The 19586-nt window shown below is 39.0% G+C and overlaps 1 protein-coding gene across 4 annotated transcripts in view; it reads right to left on the reverse strand.

The window, feature by feature from the left end:
• nup210 (nucleoporin 210) overlaps positions 1-18623 on the reverse strand; it is a 27631-nt gene extending 9008 nt beyond the window's left edge. For all 4 annotated transcript variants that reach the window (XM_005749053.2, XM_005749052.2, XM_005749054.1 and 1 more), the window contains exons 1-31: positions 18038-18623; positions 17400-17539; positions 15690-15821; positions 14691-14781; positions 14090-14240; positions 13406-13538; positions 13014-13172; positions 11829-11897; positions 11628-11734; positions 11379-11519; positions 11123-11260; positions 10740-10895; positions 10152-10350; positions 9468-9613; positions 8258-8476; positions 7839-8012; positions 7333-7525; positions 6998-7104; positions 6476-6580; positions 5856-5957; positions 5604-5732; positions 5230-5357; positions 5009-5144; positions 4840-4902; positions 4071-4250; positions 3905-3985; positions 3617-3748; positions 3208-3366; positions 2734-2825; positions 2405-2579; positions 474-649 (exon numbers count right to left, since the gene is read on the reverse strand). In XM_005749053.2, the coding sequence (XP_005749110.1) occupies positions 474-649; positions 2405-2579; positions 2734-2825; positions 3208-3366; positions 3617-3748; positions 3905-3985; positions 4071-4250; positions 4840-4902; positions 5009-5144; positions 5230-5357; positions 5604-5732; positions 5856-5957; positions 6476-6580; positions 6998-7104; positions 7333-7525; positions 7839-8012; positions 8258-8476; positions 9468-9613; positions 10152-10350; positions 10740-10895; positions 11123-11260; positions 11379-11519; positions 11628-11734; positions 11829-11897; positions 13014-13172; positions 13406-13538; positions 14090-14240; positions 14691-14781; positions 15690-15821; positions 17400-17539; positions 18038-18198 (4274 nt within the window). In that variant the 5' untranslated portion in view covers positions 18199-18623. The remainder of the gene's footprint in view (positions 1-473; positions 650-2404; positions 2580-2733; positions 2826-3207; positions 3367-3616; positions 3749-3904; positions 3986-4070; positions 4251-4839; positions 4903-5008; positions 5145-5229; positions 5358-5603; positions 5733-5855; positions 5958-6475; positions 6581-6997; positions 7105-7332; positions 7526-7838; positions 8013-8257; positions 8477-9467; positions 9614-10151; positions 10351-10739; positions 10896-11122; positions 11261-11378; positions 11520-11627; positions 11735-11828; positions 11898-13013; positions 13173-13405; positions 13539-14089; positions 14241-14690; positions 14782-15689; positions 15822-17399; positions 17540-18037) is intronic.
• Positions 18624-19586: the final 963 nt, after the last annotated feature.

Here is a 19586-nt window from a genome sequence, read left to right on the forward strand (position 1 = left end):
ACCCAGAGCACTATGCAAGTCTTGCCTCAAATCACCTGAGTGGCCAATATTTTTTGTCACACAGATGAGTCATGTGTGGAATGAAAGACAAAAAAATAAATTTTTAAAAACACTTAAGAATCTAAATAGAGAACACTGATGGATAACCTGCTACCTGAAATACATTTGATAATGGCTAGGAAGGCTGTGGGTTGACATGACTTGGTTTGCTGTATTTGAAATAATTGTAGACATTAGCTCATGTGAGGCTGGGCGAAGATGCACAAAAGGAGTACTCAAAGTGAGGCCTTGCTTTTTTCCCCTCTATAAATAGGGCCCAGAACAGAAGGATAATAGCTTTTCAAGCTTGGGGTATTACACTAACAGAAAAATAAATCTTCCTCTTTTTCTTTGTCATGCTTCGATCTGAGAATCATACAGCCTGAAGCTTAATGAGAATTGCTAATGAACCTATAGGTTGCTTAGTCTCTCACCTGTTTGTGGTAAATGTAAGGTGGGAGTTGGAGCTGTGTAGTGCTTCTCCAGTGCTGGCATGAAAGTGGACAGTAAAGGTGAGTACAGTTCCCAGGGGGAAAGCCTTCAGGTTCTCTTTGGTGTTTGTGTGGAGCACCGGACTGGTACTGAAGCGCAAATAGGACACAGGCACCACCTGAAGAATAACATTAGTGTCGCAATCAGTAACTGCAGCGAGATGTCAGCTGTCACTTCAAAGGCCTGTGCTGTTGCTAATGTACGGGCCAATTCTCAGTGGGCAGAGAAGAAAAAGGAGAAAGGCTCAGTCCGACATACGACAGGCAGTTACTACTGATAATATATTTTTAGAAAGATTCAATAAAGAAAACTGGCAATAGAAACCCTCTCCTGTATTCTTACTGAGTTCTAATGAAAACAAAAAGCTAGGATTTTAAATAAGAAAAATAAAAGGCGAAAAGAAAGTTGTCTTTTTGTTTTTTTTTAAATACAAGCCATACCACACAAAAATACCAGATTATTAAATGTCTATCACTCCTAGTGCTATGCATTTTTGTCACTTATGTTTTAAATGTTATTATTACAAACATAACAAAAGTAAACACAATATTCAGTTTTTAAATGATGATTTCTCTGATTACGAGAGAAAGGTCATCCAAACCTACCGCATCCTGTGTGAAACAGTAATTGCCCCTCTTGTTAAATCATGAATTAAGTGTGATTAAACAGATTTTTTGGAAAGCTTCAGTTTCACCAAACACACTCAGGCCTGATTACTGACAGAACAAGAGAGATCACTTAAATAGAACCTGTCTGATAAAGTGAAGCAGGTTAAAAGACCTCAAAAAGCAACACATCGTGCGACGACCTAACAAAACACCTGAGAATTAAAAGTCACTGTCATCTCTGTCTGGAAAGTGTTACAAAGCCATTTCTTGTTATAACAAGAAGAAAGAGACTGGGCAAAAATGGCATCCATGGAAGAGTTCAATGAGAAAACCACTGCTGACCAAAGAACATGAAGGTTCGCCTTACATTTACCAAAAAACATCTTGATGATCCCCAAGACTTTTGGGAGAATATTTTGTGGACTGATGACTAAACTTTTTGGAAAGTCTGCGTCCCATTACATCTGGCGTAAAAGTAACAGCGTTTTAGAAAAGGAATATCATACAAACAGTAAAATATGGTGGTGGTACTGTGACGGTCTGGGGGTTTAGTGCTGCTTCACGCCCTGCAAGACTTGCTGTGGTAAATGGAACCCTGAATTCTGCTGTCTACCAAAACATCCTGAAGGATAATGTCCAACCATGTGTCAGTGACGTCAAGATGAAGGGCTCTTGGGTTCTGAATCACTTAAGAAAAACAAAATGAAGACTTTGGAGTGGCCTAGTCAAAGTTTTGACCGGAATCTGATTGAGATGCTGTAGCATTACCTTAAAAGGGCAGTTCATGTACGAAAACCCACCAATGCAGCTGAATTACAGCAATTCTGCCAAAATCCCATCCTGTGCTGCTTATCCTTTTCAGGGTGTGGTGGGGCTGGAACCTATCCCAGCTGTCTTGGGGCGAGATTTGCCAGATATTGCAAATGCTTGATTGCAGTTGTTGCTGGCCTGATCAGTTATTAGGTTTAGGGGCAATCACTTCCACACTGGGCCATATTGGTATGGAATTAGTTTTTTACCCTTACAAATAACACTGTCATTTAGAAACTGTGTTTACTTGTGTTATGTTTGAGCCAAAAGCATTAGATCTTTATATTGTTGTGCTTTTTAAGCTGCTTAATTTGTTTAATCAAGGTTTCAGCAGTCAGACCGCACATAGTTTTTGGCAGGAGGTCAGAAGATGTGTTTTATAGTTAATATCCACATGATATCATGTTTAAACCATGAATCTCAAACAATTTTCACATTGTAGCTCTTAAACTGACCTTCACAGCAAGGATGAGAGTTTGATTGACACCAAAGGTCTCTTGTGAGGTAACCAGCAAAGAGGAGATGCCAGTGAGAGAGCCAGAGAAGAGGAAGCCCTTATCGTCTACTTGAGCAATAACAACCTGGTCGGGACCATCTAACATTCGATAGGAGAGAGCACCCAAACCATCCCTATTGGACAAGAAAAAACAAAATCACATCATTCATTCAAACAGTATACATATTTTTATTACATGCTATAAAATACTGAAGAGCTGTTTTTCACGTGTATATGGAACAGAAAAACAAAACAAAACACCCCACTGTGCAGGTGATTCCTACTCACCTGTTAGTCTGGAGTTTCAGAGCCGAGTTCGGAGCCATCAGTAACTCCCCAGCCTCTACTTTGGGATTAAGCATGTGCAGCTTGTCATAGACCTTGATCAAAGCAAAATGTTGAAACTCCAATTATGCGAGAGCCTTAATCGTTCTTTGATGTTTCTGCACTAGTGACATGTCATAGTTTAATACAATTTGAAGTTGGATGCACTGCGCTCCCAATAATCTGCAGTGTTATCACTTCAAAGTTAACAGCTTCAGATTTTTATTAAAACTCAGCAATTTCAATGCTCTGCTGCCTTAAATGCCAACTTTCCCCATTATGGAGAAGCAGCAGGGGACACAGTCAAGATATGCAAAGCACTCCATAAAAGGGGTATTTATAAAATATCTGAATAGGATGTATTTATGGTACTTTGTGTTTCCCTTCCCATTGTTTACAGATGTCTATAAAAAGTGAGCTATAGCCATGGTGCTGTACCTGAATCTGGATCTCGTCACTGAGCTCCTGCAGGTTGTTCACAAGCTGCTGAGCCGTGTGGTCAGAAACTCTGAGTACCACCTTCAGCCCTGTCCGCCCTCTCGTTCTTCCAGTCACCCTCATGCCAAAGTTGTGCTCTGACTGAAGCTCCACATTAGCCTAGATAAGACAAGGACCATTATGAGCATGGCAAAAATAGAAGCAGAAAATCAAATAAAAAGGCAACAGCGATGAGGAAGCAGGGGAAAAGCAGAGACAAAGCAGACGCTAGTTTTAAAAACCATAGTGAAATGGATGGACACCAGGTCTGAAGTAAATCTAATAAAAACGATCAATGGCAAACGAGAGACAAAAATAGAAGCTGCTTATGATATCAAATACAAGAATGAAAATCCTCAATGCTGGGTACCTCAATGTGTCTTGGCTGGACATCCAGGATGTCTCTCTTAGTAGTGGACCAGTGGAAGGTAAAACCAGGTAGCACACTGCCAAATGAGAAGGGTGTTTGACTGTTGGTCAAACCCATCACATATACAGGCATCTAGAAAAGGAAAGAAGATTTAGAAATACAAAAAAATAAAATTGCGCTGTTCAGTTATTGGTTTCAATTTTGAGTCTAAAATTGCTATTTGGACTCTAAACAGCAAAGAATCGATTTTGAGTCCGTTGTACTGATTCAAGTATAAAACGTTCACACCTGTGCTCCCGTCTCCATTCTTGTAATAGGTGCTCTGATTCGAATGGCAGTCAAAACCACAACTTCGACTTCTACTTGATCCTGAGGAAACAAAATAGTTTCGTCTGTCTTATGTGCAAAACCCACCCAAGCATTACACTTTTAAATACCACAGATATACATTTACCTGTGACACAACAACTAGCTTCCCGGTTTCTGCGTCAACAGCTTGGACCAGTCCAGTAACAGAAACATTTCCAACAGCAATACCTCTGACATGGCCCATGGGATTAACAGAAGCTACTTCCTCATTAGAAATGGAGAACAGGATATTGGACTGAGGCTGAGGACCACCTTCAGATGTGATCTGTAAACAAGCAGGATTGAAAAAAGAAGGAGTAATTTAAATTTAAAGAGTAATCTTGACTAATTGCTCCACAGTGTAGTGGTTTACACATTTCCCAGCAAGCAAAAAAACCTGGTCCTGGGAAGAAACACAAAAAACATGGAGGTACCCATTGTGAATCAGGGAATAGCTAAAAGTAGATTTTTTCTAGGGCTCTTAACTAAACTGAATTAACTCATGTGTGCTGCCAGTGCAACGTAGACCTATTGTGCTCATATCCAAGTCTATTTTTTATTTCTTCTTACTAATCTACTGAAGACGATCGGCTTGATTCATGGTTTGAAATTATCCTAATTTTGATACACTGGGACTTTGTGTAACCCCCCAAGACTCTGACGCTCACAGTCAAAGCTATGTGCCACAGATGAGCACATCAGGGATACCTGCTCTCACTGACAGAGTTTTTTTCCTTTTCCTTTCATTCTCTCTCAACTGAGTGTTTGGCTCAGTTATTGCACACACAGTTGACCACCATCTTCTACTGTAACAGTACACATTAAATATTTTCTAATTAGAGTGTGAAATGAAGCAAATGACATATTACACCTACCTGCATCATTGCTCCAACTAACAGGGTCATCTTCCTTGGGATTAGCTTGAAAGGTGGAAACACCTACAATAATAATAAGAAAAAAAAATGGGTTTTTTCCCCCCTGTATAAAATGTGCCGCTAATAGAAGACCCAAAATAGACTACAAAAAAACTCCACAAAATTATACCTCTATTTGCTGGGGCGCTGAAGCAATTTTTCTCCCATTTTTATCCACAACAACAGCTGATACAGTGGTCTGACCGATGGCAACACCTTTCACCAAGAAAACAGCAGTATCGCTTTCTGTGGACTCCACTAATGGTCTGCAGAGGAGACATTCAGAAACAAAAAAATAAAGCCTTAGATGCCCTTTCACTCTAAAGGTAAAACACATTTTCTACTACTTACTTCAGAGAGACTATTGCAGAAGCTGCCTTGAGTTTAAGATTCATGAATTGGAAATAGCTGGCAGGGAATGGCTTCCTATTATCATCCAAGACTCTGACATAAGCTCTCACAGATTTGCCAATCTCCACCTGTAAGAGATGAAAAGCATCCATTAGCAGCAAAATAATTCTGGTTCACAGGAAGGGTAAATCTAATGATGAGTAAAGACAAGCTGACTTTCAGTGGAATTTGAAAGGGAAGTGCTCAAAGACAATAACCATATTTAGTGCTTATAAGTCACTGAAGCATTGCAGGGATGTGTGATACTGAGAGATTTTTATAGTCAAGTAGTGCTTAGACCCCTCCAGGATGAAGGACTGAGGCAGGACACTGACCTTGTCAACCACTCTTACATAAACCTCCAAGATGTCAGAAACATGTACAGTTGCTTTGGCGGGTGCTGGAAAAGCCAGGCAAAGGTCATGAACCATCACCTTAACCATGCCTGGAAGGATGGGAGAGACCTGGGCAAACAGCAAATGAAACAATTACATTTCAATACACTTTTTTGAAATTCTACATTTCGTAACATGTGCAGTCCACTATAGATATTCCCTCAAAGACACAGTTAAGATGTTCCTTCTTACCTGAGCGGTGCCCTGAGCCTCCTGGAATACCACATTCACCATCCCTTTAATGCTGGTATTGACAAAAAAGTGCCCTGAACCCTCTCGCAGAGCCAGATTCACCTACAAAACAAAACTGGAGTGAGCAGTCTGCAGTGAAAATTAATCACAAAAATGATTCAGAAGACCATCTGTGTTCACAGTTGTTTTTCTGACAGGCAACTGGCCTTGCATGTTACATAAAAGGGGACAGATAACCACCTCTTTAAAATCCTCTAACACAGGTCACCAACAGTTACTTAACCCCCTACACCTACTTAACCCTGCTCCCATGTCACACATGATTAAGAGGGGAATGCTTACTGAGTAAACGGGGCAAAGGGTACACATTACAACTACGTGTGGTGATAAGCACCATCTGAATAATTCAGCAGTTACCTGAGGGAGTAAATCACATTTCTGCCCTGCTGAGGTGAAATGGTGAAAAGATCAAATCACATCCCTCATAATAAACATTAAATATACATTTTGGTAAAACAAGCCATGAGAAGTCAGTGAGAGTGTTGATGTCCAGACTTAGGGGGGTAAAAAGTAAATGTACTGATGTGTCTGTCCACTGGAACAGTAATCCCATAACTTACTCGCACATCCGGGTGGTTGTATATGGTCACTGTGTCAGGAGAAATCTTCACATCTTCAACCAGCAGAAGCTCCAGTGTGGCTGAGACAGGAGTCATGGGGTCATACTTAGGAGGACAGAGGCAGAAGAAGGGGAAGACAAGTTCAAGTATGATGACTGAGGCTATTAAATGTATGATGTAAATATACAACAACAAAATTAAAGCTTTCCACACATTCATTATATGCAAAAATAGATTTTTCCTCTCCTGTACAGAAACTGAGTTACAGATGTATTTAACAGGACAACATGGCTGTTTAAAAAAAAAACCAAACAACTCAGCTGATGAAGTCCTGTTCACTAGAAAAGCGTTTACAAAACAAAACGTAAACTCACTGAGATGAATCTCTTTTGCAAAAGAGACCTTATTACAAAAACAATCCACATATCTTGAATAATACTTTAGTTAACCACTTCTACTTTTTAAGAGGAAGCGAGAAGCTGTTTTGCATGACTTGCTAGCGGAGCAACTATTTTGACTTACTGGACTGGGGACTTTGGCTGCAGCCAGGTGTGAAACCTGGTAACCGAGAGCTGTTGCTGTGATGGCAGCAATGCCTGTTTGCTGGTGGACAAGAACTTCCTGCCGTCCTATCACAGATCATAAAAAGAAGTAAAAAGTAAATACATGAAATAAATGCATTTTTCATTTTGTAACTTATGAATAATATAGTAGATAAAAACAAAAACAATCTATTCCTGGAGATACTTAAACTGATAACTGACCATTCCATTCAAATGCCCTGAGATTAAATTTTTCTCCTGTTTTTCTTTCATAAATCTAAAGTTCAAATGATATAAAATGATATGAACTTTTACCGTGAAGTTTCATCTGTTTGTTGCCCTCCCTGAGCAACTGAAGCTTCATTGGCATAGTAGGTTCAATACTGGCCAGCGATACCTTTGTGGATTCCCACAGCATGCTCAGAGAGCTAAAGTTGTCAAACTTCCTTCCTTGATGATCAAAAGCAGCCAAATCCAAAACAGGGTTGCGGTAATTTGAAACAGGCACCTAGAAGATCATTGTTTATATGATGAATGTGCTTTTCAAACAGTTTAATTCCATTACACAAAAACAAAACACCAAGATCTTGGACTTCTTTTTGTTAACAAATATAATTAGCTATTTTCCAGTGCCCCTTCATACAGATCAAATTTCAGAAGATCATATTAAAAGAAAGAAATAAATCATAAACTTGACATTTCTTCAGCTGGTGTTGAAAATCAATGGATAAATAATTAAATGAAAGAAGTAGCAGTATAAAAATCAATCTACACATCTAAACACAGCAAAGGAGTCTATTAAACAGTGACCACATGCATACCACTTGTTTATTCTGCTGCAGCAGCGGACAGGTCAGGTCTAGCTGTGGGCTCGTATACACGGGCACCAGAGTAAGGCGGGATGGAGGAGCACAAACGAACTTGACGACTGCTGGCTCTACAGCGGGATAAGGATTGGTCACACTGGCTTTGTTCCCCACCATCACCTCCAGAACCTGGAAATAACATTTAAATTCAGTTGAAAGATAAACAGCTGTACTTTTACAATGGTTGTAAAAAAATCAAAGTAATTTATTAAGGACACCCTTGAGTTATGCTAATCGCAATGGCAATAAAACGAATACGATTTATGATTTTAGCTAAGACTTCAAACCACGATATTCATTTTAGAAACACACAATATTTTAGTTAGCGTTGGGAATAGTAAATACAAGATATACAATTACACTTAAGGTCCTACCTGCTCTCCCAGGGCTCTGCAGGTTGCCCTGACCAAACGTTGATTATAGTTGTGAGACAAGGGACTAATCAGGGTAAGACTCAGGCTGGCCTCATCTTCAGCACTCAAGTTGCAGAAAAACTTTGAGGGCTCTAAGACCCAAGGCCGCGGCCCACCCTCAAACAGCATGTCTTTTGATGATCCCAGTGTCACCACAGCAACAGATACAGGGTCAATCGCCTGCCAGAATAACATTCAACTGTTAAGAAGAACTTGGCTATGGAAATGTTAATACAAGGTATTACACAGCAGAGAAATAAAACTGGGTCAAACTTTAGCTGCTAGGGCAAAACAAGCGAAGAAACTCCACAAACATGTCTGCAGTATTTTGAAAAACACAAATCAGTGCCATGTGAGGCATTAAACAACGCCGTATGCTACTGACAGCTCGATTGTAATGTGCACAAAAAACGACAGTATGTATGTTGTTCACAAAAATGACTAAATATTTTAGCAGAGAAGATGTGACATGTCAAACTGTTGCATCCAGTCACTGTAGTGCAATAGCTGTCAGTTTTATTCCTTTGTCTTACAGTGTTTGTGTATTTAAAAAACAAACAACAAAAAACAAACAAAAAAAACCACAAACACCTGTGTCCCCTGTGTATAACACAATACTAAAATTCCCAACGAAAACCAATGAGAAGTAAAATATAATACTCGCCAATCGTTGCATTTCTGTAGGGTTAGTCTGCATTCACTAATCTGCATGAATGTGCTTCAGTGAATCTGTTTTCTTATAAGATCCATGCTTATTGGCAGTTTACTGCAATTTTCTTTTCTTCTTTCACCTCAAAGTCCAGCTTAATATATTATTTATTTATTTACTACAAGGTACTTAGCAACTGAAATAGCAGCTCAGCCACACTTTATGTATGGTATCATTTATTAAAGGAAGTTGGGTGTGTCTTTGTTTGCTTGCACAACCCAAAATGCCACAAACAGAATCCAATTCAGTAGAAAACACTGAGATATATAAGTATTTGTGTATTTCAGTGTATCTCAGACATACACGCACTCACACAAAAAAGAACATAACTAAAAATGTCCCAAAAATGAAATCAGTAATTGGACATGAATCCTGGAAGCCTTAAGAAAAAGATATTATGTACAAATGCCTCATCCATCGTGATGAGCCAAGTCCTGAAAAGGACATGACCTTTAGACTCACTCTGAGAGGAAGATAGGCAGCAATGGTGATCTTGGCACTGAGATGAACATTGCCGTGAGTGTAGCTGACACTAAGCACGGTATACCCAGGAGCCAAAGCTTTGGCTCTCACTCCACTGCAGTGGTCCTGGCCTGCAGTTAGCCTCCCTGTGAATCAGGAAAAATGGGGTTGGAGAAAGTCATAGTACATGATAATCTGATATGACAATGTATTTAAAAAAAAAAAAAAAAACTCACACTCTACAAGGTTTAATTATACATTCGTTTAATTGTAAGTAAAACAATTCCATAACGGAAAACTAAAGATTTTTGGAAAGATGTAGAATATAATAAATACTGTGATGAAATCTAAAATGTTTTCTTCTCATTCTAGTGTTTGTTTCTACTTGAAATCAACAATGGGCGCCACCAGTAGACCCACCAGTAGTCCACCCCCCCAAAAAAGCAGGCAATGTGGGGCCCACATTGGATTGACACTAAACATAATAATCAATCCCTCACTCGACAGAATGAGCCTCATTTGTTTGGTAGCCATTACCAATTGTCTATCTAAAAAGGACAGTGAAATAAAACCACACTATGCATTACTATTAAACCAGCTCATACTGCTTACATTTTTGCATCTTCTTTTTTTTAAATTTACTGCATCTTCACAGTCCAGTCGAGGCAGACAAACAGGACTCACCGTCTAGTATTTCAAAGATGCCATAGTTCTCCTGTTCAACCACCAGGTCAAAATGGGAACAGTCACTTAACATGACCCGCTCTTTTTCCCCCTCTTCAAGCAGACCAAAAATCCTGAGAGGCAGATCCAGTATGAGGCCCAACCTGGCTTCTACTGGGCAAGGAGCAAAGTCCATTGCTACAGGCTCAACAACATACACCTGGAAGAAAGCATGATCCAAGACACGGTGAAGAGTGTTACTGAAAAGTGATTAATGTACTTTTGCCCTTAACCTCCTAAGACCCAAACTCTTTCATGGCATGCATTTTTATTTTCTCTTTGCTATTTGGGCTGATTGGGACCTAATGAATGTAAAAAAAACAAAGAATTTTCTTTTTACCTGATATACACTTACAAGGACAATACATTGCCACTGTTCTATCAAATTTAAAACGAAAGTCCATTTAGTATTGTGCTCTAGACAACCCAAAATGTGATGTCCACATATGTGGACGCCAGGTCCTATGAGGTTAAAGTTGGAAGAATCAATGACATCTCATACAATGAGATATAAATATCTCATTTAAAATCGGTGTTGTGTTTACTTACCTTCATTTGGCCAAAGTGTAGTGGGTTACGTAGATCATGAGCATAAATTACACTGACGCCTATGTCACTAACTGTGGTCATCACCCCTTTCACAGTCACTGTGGCAACAGCTGCATTTGAGGAAGTCCAGCTGAAATTTCCACTACCTCCTGTTGCCTGAAAAGCACCAAAGAACAGGTGTCTTTTTTTTTTCTTTTCTTTTTTTTTTAAATAAAAATGACATCAAATTTTTGGATCTGACAGTTAGACTTGGTGGTAACAAAGCTTGATCTATGGTGTTTCACAGAATATGAAGGAATGCAAATGCTAAAGCAATTTATACAGGATGTTAAGTTTAAATTGCCTGCCCCATAACAGAAGTCACTTAAATAAGGAATGATTACCTTTATTGTGTACTGATAAGCTCCAACTTTGGGCTGCCATGGAAATGTGAGAATACTGGGACTAAGAACTATGGGGTTATAGATTTCCACATCCTGTTCATTGTGGACTGGGTTGGCGAGAGGATGGACATTTCCACTCTGAAAGAGAACAGATAGCACAGGAAATGATCGAGCCCTCTCGACTGAAGCGGAAGAACGTGTCAGTAGGTTGTAGCAATAATAATAAATCCAGGGTCAAAGCTGCATCTAAACTTACTTTATCCACGACAGCTTTTAAGGTTGCATCAATAAGTGTCAGGCCTTCCTTGAGTGCTCTGACATGGTGATATGATCCATTCAAAGAAGACTCCAGGATTTCAAAATACTCCAAAGGGAAAGTAGTGTCAATACGGACATTCTGCAAAATAAAAAAAAATAAACCACACACAGATTTATAAAACACTGCCTATATATTGATTTTTATCTGCAACTAGTACACTGCAAATGATTTAATGGAAGCACTTACATCAGATAGGTAAATTTTGTTGCTAGATTTGTCAAATACTTCAATGTGGATATCATATACTCTTCCAGTTTCAAGAATCCAACTATCTCCTGGGTGAATTTTAAAACCTAAACAAATTGCAGACAAAATATTGGTCAACTTAATCTAAAACACACACAACTTTTTTTAAATTAGACTTTCAGTGAAGAAAAAGAAACAGACCTAAATAGCCTGGTTCAACAACATATAGGGTGCTATTGGGTAGGCGAGACACTCCTTGCATCCGAAGGCCTGAGAAGATACTGTTAAGGAAAATTTAAATGATAGACTCCTCTTAATAAAGAAAAAGAAAAAAAAAAGAACTGAATCATTATAACAGAATACACATGTTGTAGTAAACATTAGATTAAACAGTACTATGCAAAAGTCTTGAGGTACCACTCAGTTCTTTATATTATGCTTCAAAAGAGTCAGACTTTCTTGTAACTGTTTTTCAAGTGATCTTGAGCAATAGTTCTCCAGGCTTCCTGAAGATCTTTTCTTTGGAAATTTTTGTGAAGTCCCTTAACATCAATTCAAGGATAAAAAAGGAACCCAACTCAATGGATGAAGCAATGTTGTGTCTACACAGACAGTTTAGCAAAGAAACCAATTTTATAATACATCTGTGTGCACTTTGCTACCAATTTGATGGCATTTGTTCAGTTTAATATATGAAAAAATTTCCAAAAACAACACATACTCCAAAATCCACTGTAACAGGTGTGGTGCCTACATTTCAGCCAGTGATGTTTGAGATCCTGTCAAATTTGATGGACAAATGAACACAGAAAAGTGCCATCAGATTTTGATCCACCATCTGGAAAGTGTGCGATAGGCAGTGGCTTTATTTTTTCAACTTGACAATGATCACAAACACACTGCCAATGCAGTAAAAGCATACTGAAACAGAAATAGCACACAATGGAACACTATTAGTCATGGATTGGCCTCCTCAGAGCTTAGACTTCAACATTATTGAAGCAGAGTGGGATCATCTTTACAGAATGCAAAAGAAAAGTAATCCAACATCCAAAGAAGAGCTTTGGATGTCCTTCAAGAAGCCTAGAGAACTATTATTGATTTAACTACTTAAATTACAAGAACACTTGCCAAAGAGATTCAGGCTGGGTTGAAGAATAGAGTTGATCATACTAAATATTGATCTTCAAGCTCACTAGAATTATACCAACTTTATTTTTGTTTTATATACTGCATTTCCATTTATGTTTGTACATGTTTAATCATTCCGTTCATAAACGATTTTCCTAGTAAAATATCAACAAATGAAAGGTGCTCAAGACTTTTGCACAGCACTAGACCAGAACAGTAACTGCTCAATAGAGGTGCAATAGGTCAGAAGGATACTCTTATGATCCAGCACCACATTGATGTGTCCCAGCTGAACTGCTGTAACAGTGGAGGTTCTTGGATCCAGACTGGCCACAGCAACATCTGGGTTTCCATTAGTACCAACAACACTGTTCTGAAGGTGCAGCTCATACTGATCACAAGGCATAGAGAGCTCTAGACAAACAAAGAGAAATTAGCTGAAAGGTTGGCATTTATGTACCATGCAGAGCTGCTCCTCTCATCTGTGACATCAATGACTCGACTACATTTTCACTTCATATATTAGCAACACTCATGCAAACTCATGTAGTACTACTGAATGTCTTTGCATACAGCTTCAGGAAATGTACATCAAGTTAAGTAAACATTGAATGAAGAACTTCACTCCTCATTAAACAGAGTCAGACCTGTTATCGTTCCCTGTCTTATCTTCAAGACTCTGTATCTGATCGAAGTTCCGGCCAGCAAGTAGATATCGTGTGCGGGGCTCAGCAGGATGTTCTCTAAGATCAGCAGCCTTACCTCTGCAGCACCCACATCCTGTGGCATGGATACCATGGTTACACAACACAACACAGCTTCAGCTTCCCGCCTTTTCAAACCAGATCAAACAGACTGCAGTTTTATAAATGCAGATATGAATTCAAACTACAAGTGCCCAACAGCCATTTTCGCAGATTTTCTATACTACCAAAAATAACTTTCCTTTCCTGGACTTAATTGGACATTTATTCAGAATACAAGTGCATCAGATGAAAACAAAATGCCATCTTAACAAAAAAACCAACCAAAAAAAAAAAAAAAAAAAAAAAAGTTGACAAGACAGAAGCACAATTTAACTGTCACAGCAGCCTTGACATCCTAAAGTACTGCTGCTATGTAATATTTTGCTATTTTTAGATGTCTTCGTCTCCAAACTAAGTTATTACTCAAAATGGGCCAAATTTTACCAGAACTCTGACTTCTTTTTACCGTCCAATAATAAATACATAAATAAATAAACAAACAATATCATTATAACAATAAAAGGGAAATATTTCTACTCTCTACAGGTGACAACAGCAAATAAAATGTCCTTTGCACCATCTTACCTTATAAAGAGGTTCTTGTATTTTTGCCTTCAACTTTGCATGTCCTGTTTTCAGGCCTGATACTAAAATAATATCACCCTGTTTCCCAACACGTTCCATTTCAGATATGTATCCAGGAGGGGTGTATGTGGACTCTGAGAATTTAAGTACCCTTGAACACAGAAAAGAAATCAGAAATACATTACTCAAGTCAGTGTAGTTACATTTTTGGCACAGCGCAGAATGGACCACCAACACCAAATCAAGAGATTAATACCATAAGAAGTGTTTAATCTTTACTATCAAACAACTATTAAACAGCAGAACATACGTACTTCTTCAATACCCCTCTATCCATAGCTGCTATAGTTTACATATGAGGCTACACCGTAAGCTGCGATCCTTCTGTATTATATTTAACCTCGAGATAAATGGGTTTTTACGGGACGTAAAAATATAAAATTAAAATACCGCACAGGGAAATCCAACAGGATTGTTCAATAAGCTGTTTATGATTACACTAGCAGTCAGTTTGCTAGATAACTTTTTTTTATTTTTAGTTTACCATCAATAAATCACGTAGTTCAAGACAGCCTTAAAGTAATAACACACGCAAACCTACCGTAATGAATTGTAAGAGTCAGAGAATCCATTCACATCTTTCACTAAGGTCCAGTCAAACACTAGACCTGCAAGGGTGCTGAAGGTGTTTCCTGAAATAAAGCAAAATATTTATTTAAGTCACCAAATAAAACATGGCTGTGTGAGACTTGGTGAGAATTATCTGCAATGAAATTCTAACTTGTGGTTTAAGGCCAAAATCATTAGTGGCTGTATCTAATTTTTTTCCTTCTTCTTTTAGCTGTTGCCTTTAGGGGTTGCCACAGTTGATCATCTGCCTACATCTCACCCTGTCCCTAGCACCCTCTCCTTTGACACCAACCCTCTGCATTCCCTCCTCCTCTGCACCCATGAATCTTCTTTGTCTTTTCCTTTTGCCTGGCATCGCCATGTATAACATCCTTTTTTCAATATATCCTCTATCTATTTAAATAAAACTTAAAACTGATGCCTCCCTTGAACACGGTCCAAGCCGTCTTAGCCTTAGCCTCGCTATCATTGTCTCCAAACTACTACTAATCAATTGTCTGTCTTTAATAAGCAGGTGAAATAGGTGAAAGAAAACCAAAAATGAACCTCATTACAAGATGCATACAGACCCTTTAGATTCCTTAGATGGTGTTTACTTCAAAAATAAATAAATGTAAAAAACAAAAACAAAAATTGCATAACACCCATAACACTAGACCCTCGAGCCACCATCAGAAAGAATCAGGCTGTAGCTACAGCTCATTAAACTAAGTGTGCCAGGCCTAAATGGAACCAGTCGAACAGAACAAAAAGCCACCTCACAGCAGCAGCCTGAGGGGGAAAGAAAACACTACCTTGAGCCAGCTCACTCATTACTCTGAACACTCAGAGCACAACATAAACACTGTGGACTCCTTACAGCTTAAGAACTGAGTGATAATACAATATGAGGAACTATTTACCTTACCAATAACACCAATAGGCTAAAATTAGAATAGCACTCTCCAATAAGAAGCCATTTTAATGTCACCTTCAGAGTCCAGTGCATGAATCCTGAGTGCCAGTGGTGAATCCTCAAGATGTAGCTCTCTGGTGGTGGACACTATCTGGATTTCACTGATGATGTCGACAATAGCATCGCAACGCAGCACCTGTCCTGTAACTGCAAACAGAAGGCAAGACTATTAAGTACGTAGGGATGTTTTCTCCAAATTGAATCAAATGCATTTCAAGATTTGATTTGACATGCAAAGCTTGAAATCTACTTCCTCACTAAAACATTTTATCGCGACTGTATGGAAATGAGAGTGGAGAGCAGCAGCTCTAAAGCTCCCTTTATTCCTTGTAGTATGCAGAGTTATCAGTCAAGTCAAATGTTGTGGCTCTTTTGGTTAGTGGGCATGAAAGAGTGAGCGAAAAGGCTATATTAAATTAGGCTTTTGGAAACCTAAAACTGCTCAGTTATTGTGAAAAAATAGATTTATTTATTTTGTTTGAAACATTTCAGATGTATGTGGCAGGGTAACCATGTCACAGCAATGACACAGGGTCTCAGGCAACAGATGACAGCTTATTTCACAACTGCAAAGAAGGAAGGATGGAGAAAATGTGTTGTGCAACAATGATTTGTATGAAGCTAACCATTAGATATTATTTGGATAGATTATAAAGTAATGATCTAACCCTAAAGAGACAATAAGAGATCCAGGGGGGGCATTGATAAGAATGAAGTTGTAAAAATTAAACCGCAAAAATGTGCGGTTGTAAGCCCATAAAAAGTGAGATAAAGAACCCTCTGTCAATACAAAAAAACCCTAGACAACATGCCACCACATTGTAAATATCAAGAATTTCTAGGCTGTTTGAGTTCTGTTATCTAATTTGAATTAAACTACGGGGAACTGTGAAGCCCATTTTTAAACATGGGGAAACATAACTTTGCAGTCATTACTCAGTCCTATTATTCTGACATAGCTGATTTTCCCAATCTAGTGCTCAGTTTGAAATTCAAACAGAGCATCAGAATGAGGAAGAAAGGTGATTTAAGTGACTTTGAATGTGGCATGGTTGTTTTTGCCAGATGGACTTGTCTGAGTATTTCTGAAACTGCTGATCTACCAGGTTTTTTCAGAGAAATTCACAGTGGTGTCTGCAGAGTGCACAAATACTTCTTTGCAGACAGGCTTAGAAAGGAGATGTGTCTGCTTGGATCAGAAATAGAGTAAGAGAATCAGACGAACGTCTTCATCATACTGCAAATTAAAAACAGAGCCGCTGAGGTTAATTACGTTCCCATTTCTCTCACTTAGTTCTCCATTTTCCAAAACAGTCTTTTGAGACACATACTTGTTCTTGCACTGGTCTAATAAAGTGACTACATACACCTCAGACTTCTGGTGTTTTCAAAAATATTTAAATATTACAAGCAAAATTGCAGCCATTGCACCTGTCATGACTATATCTCTTAAGTGTTGTACTTCATTTCCACCTTAAGCTGTCATTTCTACTTTATAGCATCTTTTTTAAGATGGATTGCACACTGTAATTATACAGCATGCAATTTTTTTCCCCCTGATGGAAGCTGCATGATCATGAACATTTCTCTACATCTTTATGCAACAGTGTGGAGAGTTATTAAACCATAACACAATACATTCTTTAATCTGACGGCCTGGTTGACAATCTGACTATCTGCATCAATTTCCAATGGCAGTTGATTTAAGGCTACTGCTGTTCTTACCAACATCTTCAGCTAGGATAATACTGGTCAGTCTGGACGGCTGTGTTGAAAGAGCCTGGAGAACAGCTTTCCGGGAGCAACCCCTGATGTGGTCCTCATCCACAGCCTGGATGCTTGCGACCTCTGGTCTGGTGGAGGACCTGAAGAACAAGGACAGCGATAAGTCGTATACACTCCCTGGTTATTTTATAACGTACTGTTGTTATAAAATTCTGCTTTGCTCTACTGTAAATTATACTTTTACAATGCTTTAACATTTTATTTTATTTTTTTGTTCATGTACTTGGGTAATATATCAGAAACAATTGCAATTGCAATGTAGCTTAGTAAACCACCAGGACCACCCACTATGAACTCCTTAGTCAACAACACTGTCACCTTCTGACATCAAGAGAAACTAAGATTATATATAGCAGTTAACTTATATTAGCTTTAATTTGGATTAAAAGATTAACTCAAAAACTAACAAATGACACTGGAAAGCCATGTTAAACCTAAAAAGTTTAGCCTCTTTGTGGTCCTCATTATGGCCTCAACTGTACACACAGTGCATACAGTAGAGATTGCCATGTGGCCTCATATGCACCACACACCTCGACACCCCCTTCGGCTAATGCGTTTCCAGTTTTTCTACTCACCATCTGTAGCAGCCTTCAGTTGTTTCCAGTGTGAAGTTAATTCTTGTACTTCTGGCAAGCGGAAGCAACACTTTGGGAATATTGAGCTTGGAGGAACACTTAACCTGATAAACGGTTAATAATAATAGCAACACCAACAGTAATAATGTCAGCGCTTTCATTTCCGATTCACAAGTGATTTACCAACGGTCGAATGAATGAACGCTAAGTTTCCGTCCTAGCTAAACTTCCTCCGTCTCATTAAGTTGGCTATTTCCGCAGTAGTTTTGGACTTATGGCTCTGAGACAGGCGGTTAGGTGAGCTAGCATTGCCAACACTGAAGCTATTTCTCAATCAAACACACGCTGCCTTGCTCAGTTTCAGTTCGTATCAGTTGTTAACGGAGAGCTGCCGCATGACGATAAGAACTACTAAGTCCTCCTCGGTGCTCTATTCGACTCCTCAGCCTTGTTTATATTCCAAGGTTCTTCGAGACACAAAGCAACTATTTATATGAAATTTACTCTTTCACAGTCAGCAGACGATAGCTTAAAATACGCATGTTTCGTACAATACCCGCCATTAGCAATAATTGGACTTCCAGTGAGCATGCCGGGAGTGAGGAAACGTCATAACAAAGGAGGGAGGGGGGAGAGTGGGTGAATTCGTTCTTAAAGGTATACTGTCAATTCAATATAATTCAAATGACAAGTTTAATATACTAGGATATATTGGGGACAGCTGTTCATCTACACGTTGATGCAAATATCTAATCAGCCAATCACATGGCAGCAGGTCGGTGAAGTTAAACAACCTGATGAAGCATCAGGACAGGGAAGAAACGTTGTTTATGTGACTTTGAAAGTGGTTGTTGGTGCCAGATGGACTGGTCTAAGTATTTTCCCTCACAACCAATGTCTGAGGTTTACACAGAATAGTCAAAAAATATATATATAGAAAATATCTGGGGAGCATCAATGACCAGACTGCTTCAAGCTGATAAGACGGCAACAGTAACTCAAATAATCACTTGGTTTGCAGAAGAACATCTCATTATACATTTACCTAACAAGTGAAAACTCCTGAGAGGAGATCCTGAAGGGGTTGGGGAAGGAGGAGAAAGGCATCCAGCATAAAAATCTCCCAAATCAAACATGGAGAGCTACTAACTGTGGTGACCCCTTGTAATTAAGGCAGCAGCCAAAAGTAGCTTTATGCATAGGGACATCTCATCCTTAAAGCAGGTGAGCTACAACAAAAGCCATACTGGTTCCATTCCTGTCAGCTATGATCAGAAAACCCGATGCTACAATTTGCACAGACTCACCGAAGCTGAACAACAGAGATTGTCTGGATGCTATGGTCAGCATTTGGCATATACAGCATAAAAGCATGGATTCATCCTGCTGTATATCAGCCAGAGTTATTTGTAATCTCTGGCTCTCTTCCACAGTTTGATTTTGACCCATCTCTCTGCCATTGCACCCAACTTGGTTGTAGCAGATGACTGCCCCTCCCTGAGCGGGATTTTTTCTGAGGTTTCTTCCTGTTAAAAGGGAATTTTTCCTT

Source organism: Pundamilia nyererei, unplaced genomic scaffold (assembly GCF_000239375.1).
Source record: "Pundamilia nyererei isolate P.nyererei 1_Seehausen unplaced genomic scaffold, PunNye1.0 scaffold00236, whole genome shotgun sequence".
NCBI classification, from domain to species: Eukaryota; Metazoa; Chordata; class Actinopteri; order Cichliformes; family Cichlidae; genus Pundamilia; species Pundamilia nyererei.